This window comes from Pelodiscus sinensis, unplaced genomic scaffold (genome assembly GCF_049634645.1).
Source record: "Pelodiscus sinensis isolate JC-2024 unplaced genomic scaffold, ASM4963464v1 ctg42, whole genome shotgun sequence".
Taxonomy (NCBI): domain Eukaryota; kingdom Metazoa; phylum Chordata; order Testudines; family Trionychidae; genus Pelodiscus; species Pelodiscus sinensis.
Genome location: NW_027466041.1, coordinates 1425001 through 1430000, shown reverse-complemented (window position 1 = coordinate 1430000; position 5000 = coordinate 1425001). Strand labels below are relative to the sequence as shown.

Below are 5000 nucleotides of genomic sequence, written 5' to 3'. Positions count from 1 at the left end.
CCTGAGGCGACTATTAAGCCTCGCACCACCACCACCCAGACCTGCTACCCCGAGTGCATTTAGCGTCCCCTGCCCCGTGAGGCTTGCCCGCCGCCCCCCCCCCCCCGGGAGAGCAGTCCGGCCTCCAGGTCAACCCGCGCGGTCAGACTGGGGCGCTGGGTGGGGGGGTTGACCTGCTGGCCCAGAGGGGAAACTGAGGGGCCCCATCCTCCGTCCCTGGCAGCGGCCACCAGGTCAACCCCGGTCTTGGGAGAGGAGAGAGGCGGCCGGGCCCTCCCCTGGCGAGGGCCGCCCTGCCCGCCTGCTCCTCCGGCGGCAGGGACCCTCCCGCGAGAGTCGCCCCGCCCGCCTCGGGGGAGAAGAGACAAAGTCTTGTGTCGAAGGCTGACTTTCAATAGATCGCAGCGAGGTAGCTGCTCTGCTACGCACGAAACCCTGACCCAGAATCAGGTCGTCTACGAATGATTTAGCACCGGGTTCCCCACGAACATGCGGTGCGCAACGGGTGAGAGGCGGCTCCCTTCTGTCCACACTCCGGTCCCGACGCGAGTGGCTCTCCTCACCGAGCCCCTTCCCCGGGGGGGGGGGGGGGGGCCGGCTATCCGGGGCCAACCGAGGCTCCGCGGCGCTGCCGTATCGTTACGTTTAGGGGGGATTCTGACTTAGAGGCGTTCAGTCATGTACCGAGGCACCTCCCGGCCCCGGTTCGGGGTCCTATGTCCACACCCCGCGTGGCTTGATTCCCCCTTCGGGATCAGGCTTCCCGTTTTCCCGGGAGTGATTCTGGTGGTCGGCCGTGACTTATGACGCTGCACGGCCGGCTCCTATCTCAAATGCTTCTCCCCCTCCCGAGGGAGAGGGGGAGGGAAAGGGGGGCCCGGGCCCTCCCTCACTCACGGGCCCCAGCCCAGGGCCCTAAGGACACGGAGATACACAGCTCCGGTCCGGCTGACGGGGCTCCTTGCCGAAACTCGTCAGCCCACCAGCTCTAATGAGCTCTGCCCTGGGCCACTTCCTTCCCCTCCTCCGGTGTCCTTCCGACCCACCCCCCCCCCGGGGTGGTCACCTTGGGTCCGTCCGTCGAGCTGGCCGCCGGGCGTCTGCCCGCCCGCACTCGGCGCCGGGCTAGCTCCCCAGCCTAGGGAACTGTCGAGTCTGGGCTCAAGAAAAAGGGGGGTGGTTCCTCCCGACCCCCACCTCTTTGGCAACCAGCCTCCGCGCGGCTGTCACCCAACTCCTTCTCTCTCCTCCTCCCTCTTGAGCGGAAGGGAGTCCATTTTAAAACTCCCGCCCGGCGGACGCGTCTCCTTACGTCACCGGGCGGGCGTTCCCCGTACCGCCCGTCCGGTGCCCCCATTGGCCGGCTCTCCTGTCAGTCACGGCGGGGGGGTGCCGCCCCCCCCCCGTTGTCTCGGCGCCGGCGGCCCCGGGGTTACCGCTTTGGGGGGGGGCGATCAGCTGTCCCTGTGCCGGCGCGGCTCGCGTGCACGCCGCGCAGCCTCGGCAGGCCCCCCCCTTTTCCCCTATCAAAGCCTGTTCGGCGGCACCCCAGGGACGAGCGGGGGCCGCCTCGTCACACACCCCCCTTCCCAAGTCAGTCACCCTTTCTAGTTCCGTAGTTTCTTCCTCCTCCTCCTCGTGCCGTCTCGAAAAGAAATCTGCGTTTTGATGTAAGCTTCCAGCCCTGTGGGCCACATCAAACGCGTAAGGCTGTAGGGACAAATACCACCGCATCACCCTGGCGTTTGTATCCTTCATGGTCTGCAGCCAGCGTAGGGGTGCGTGGTCCGTCACGACTCGGAACCGGTTGCCTAGAAGATAATATCTTAATAGGTCAATTGCCCATTTCACCGCCAATGCTTCTTTTTCGACTGTTGCGTACTTACGCTCCCGCATGAACAACTTGCGGCTAATATAGATGACGGGGTGTTCGTCCGCACCCTCCCCTTGTGCCAGGACAGCCCCTATTCCAGTTTCCGAGGCGTCTGTGTATAGGGTGAAGGGCCGACTGAAGTCGGGCTGGGCTAGCACTGGGGCCTGGATTAGTCGATCTTTTAACTCCTGGAAGGCCTTTTCACATTCCGGCGACCACCGTACCTTCTGGGGGAGCGCCGCCCGTGTTAGGTCCGTTAGGGGAGCCGCTATTGCTGCAAAATTAGGCACAAAGCGGCGATAATAGCCGGCCAACCCTAAGAACCGCCTAACCTGTCGTTTGGTCCGGGGTGGCTGGAACGTGCGTAGCGCGGCTACCTTCTCGACCAACGGGCGGAGCCGACCTCTCCCGACTGTATAGCCCAGATAGGAGACCTCCTTCTCACCGAAATGGCATTTCCGTGGGTTCGCCGTCAGCCCCGCCTGGCGGAGTTCTTGTAGTATGGCCTTCACATGCTGTAGGTGCTCAGCCCAGGATTTACTATATACGACAATATCGTCAATGTATGCCGCGGCGAACTGGTCATGAGTCTTTAACACCCGGTCCATGAGCCGCTGAAAGGTGGCGGCTGCCCCATGGAGGCCGAAGGGCATTCGGACGAAGTGGTACAGCCCAAAGGGGGTTGAGAAGGCCGTCTTTTCCCTGGACGGAGGGGACAGGGGGATCTGCCAATAGCCGCGGGTCAGATCGAGGGTGGACAGGTATTGTGCGCCCCCCAGGCGGTCCAACAGCTCGTCTACCCGTGGCATGGGGTACGCGTCGAATCGGGAGAGGGCGTTCACTTTACGAAAATCGATGCAGAACCTCATCGACCCATCCGGTTTGGGTACTAGAACTATCGGGCTGCGCCACTCGCTATATGACTCTTCTACCACGCCCCACTGGATCATTCTCTGTAACTCCTCTTTCACCGGTTCCCACATCTTTCGGGGTAAGGGTCGTACCTGGTCTCGTACCTTCTTTCCTGGTTCCGTCTCGATGTGGTGATAGGTCACGGCGGTGTGTCCGGGCTGTTCTGTCATCACGTCGGGGAACTGGTGCAGCAAGGCTTCCATCTCCATCCGTTGTTCTGGGTCTAAGTCGTCTCCCAGCTGTAAAAGACCTGGGGTGGTCTGCTCTACCCCTCCTGGGCCTAGTTCGGGGTCTGGGGGCAGGGGATTTATAAACATAGCCTCCCGACCCTTCCACGCTTTTAATAGATTCACGTGGTACACCTTAGTACCTTCTGCCCTCCCCGTCAGCTTGACCTCATAGTCTACTTCCCCGATACGTCTTACCACTTCAAAGGGTCCTTGCCACTTAGCTACAAGTTTTGACCCTGGCGTGGGAAGGAGTAATAGGACCCGCTGGCCTGGCTCGAAAACCCGGAGCCGGGCCCCCCGGTTGTAGTATCGGGCCTGTACCTCCTGTGCACTTTCTAAGTTGTCCCTCGCCACCTCCGCGAGGGACCTCAACCTCTGTCTCAAATCTAGAATATACTGTACCGACCCACGCACCCGAGTTTCTTGATCCTCCCACCTTTCTCGGATTACATCCAATATGCCCCTCGGTTGTCGCCCATACAATAATTCAAAGGGCGAGAACCCGGTTGACGCCTGCGGGGCTTCTCGCACGGCGAATAATAGGGCTGGTAATAGTGTGTCCCAGTCTCGCGGATCTTGCTCGGTGAACCGCCGTAGCATGCCCTTCAGCGTCCGATTAAACCGCTCGACCAGCCCATCCGTCTGGGGGTGGTACACCGAGGTTCTTATACTCTTAATTTGGAACAGTCGGCACAACTCCGACATTACCCGAGAGGTAAAATTTGTGCCTTGATCTGTCAAAATCTCCCTGGGCAGTCCGACCCGGGAGAACAACTTCATTAATTCTGTCGCTATGGTGGTAGCATACGTATTTCGGAGGGGCACCGCCTCCGGGTACCGGGTGGCATAGTCCAGGATGACCAGTATGTACTGATGCCCTGCTTTCGACTTATCGAGGGGCCCCACCACGTCCATCGCTATTCTCTCGAAGGGAACATCGACTACCGGGAGGGGGACCAGGGGGGCTTTTGGCACGTTTCGGGGTCCCGCTTTCTGGCATTGGGGGCAGGATTCACAAAAGTCCCGCACCTCGCGGTACACCCCGGGCCAGTAGAAACGCTGCAGTATTCGCTTCACTGTTTTCTCCTGCCCTAAATGTCCGGCCCATGGGTTGGCGTGAGCCACCTCCATAAGGGGGTAACGGTACCGGCGGGGTACTAGCAGTTGCCGTCGGGTGCCCTGGTCAACCCCCCCTTCGTCTACCCGGTACAGCCGATCCGCTCGTACCTCAAAGTGTGGTCCCGCCGGTCTGTCGGCTGTCCCCGCTTGCCCCTCGGCCTCCTCGCGCGCCGTATCCCAGGCGTGTCGTAGCGTAGGATCCTCTCTCTGCTCCTGGAGGAAGTCCCCCCCATCGAGCTCTAGGTGGCCTAGCTCCTCGGGGTTCGGCCCTCCCCCCTCCGGGGTCGTAGGGGCGTTGCCTGTCGGTGTCTCCCCAAGGGCCGCTATGCGTTCTCCCTCCTCGCCCGAGCCCTCGGATCTTTGCCACTCTCCCACCGCCCTACGAAACCCAGTCCAATCTCGGCCTAATAGGGCCGGATACGCGAGGCGAGGAGCCAGTATCACATAACACCAACTATCTTCTCCCTCATCGCGTAGTTGTACCCACGCCGTGGAGTACCGGTGTGTATCCCCGTGTACACACTGTACCTGCACGGGTGGTCCCCGGGGCCCCCCTTGAGGAACCAGTTCGGCCCGCACCATAGTCTGGCTGCACCCCGAGTCCACTAGGGCCGTCACGAGATTATCCCCAATCTTCACGTCTCGCAATATCTTACCGTCCGTAGTGGGTACCCCATCCCCGGCCAAGGCCTGCGCATACGAGCAGTCCATGAAGGGGCAGTCTTTAATGTGGTGTCCTTCCTGCCCGCAGCGAAAACAGGGGCCCCTTGGCGCGGGTGGTTTTGGTGGGCTTGCGCCCGGTACCGTCGCACGTCCACTTCCCTCTCGTTGACCTTCCCGCGGCGGTAGCGACCAGGACGGCGCCA

The 5000-nt window shown here is 61.6% G+C and overlaps 1 protein-coding gene across 1 annotated transcript in view; it reads right to left on the bottom strand.

Annotated features, from left to right (window-relative positions):
- Positions 1 to 1308: 1308 nt before the first annotated feature.
- The window catches only part of LOC142826318 (uncharacterized), a 3848-nt gene continuing 156 nt past the window's right edge, over positions 1309 to 5000 (bottom strand). Inside the window, exons 1-2 of the mRNA XM_075918567.1 lie at positions 4791 to 5000; positions 1309 to 4347 (exon numbers count right to left, since the gene is read on the bottom strand). The exon at positions 4791 to 5000 is cut by the window's right edge and continues 156 nt beyond it. Coding sequence (XP_075774682.1) covers positions 1309 to 4347; positions 4791 to 5000 — 3249 coding nt within the window. The remainder of the gene's footprint in view (positions 4348 to 4790) is intronic.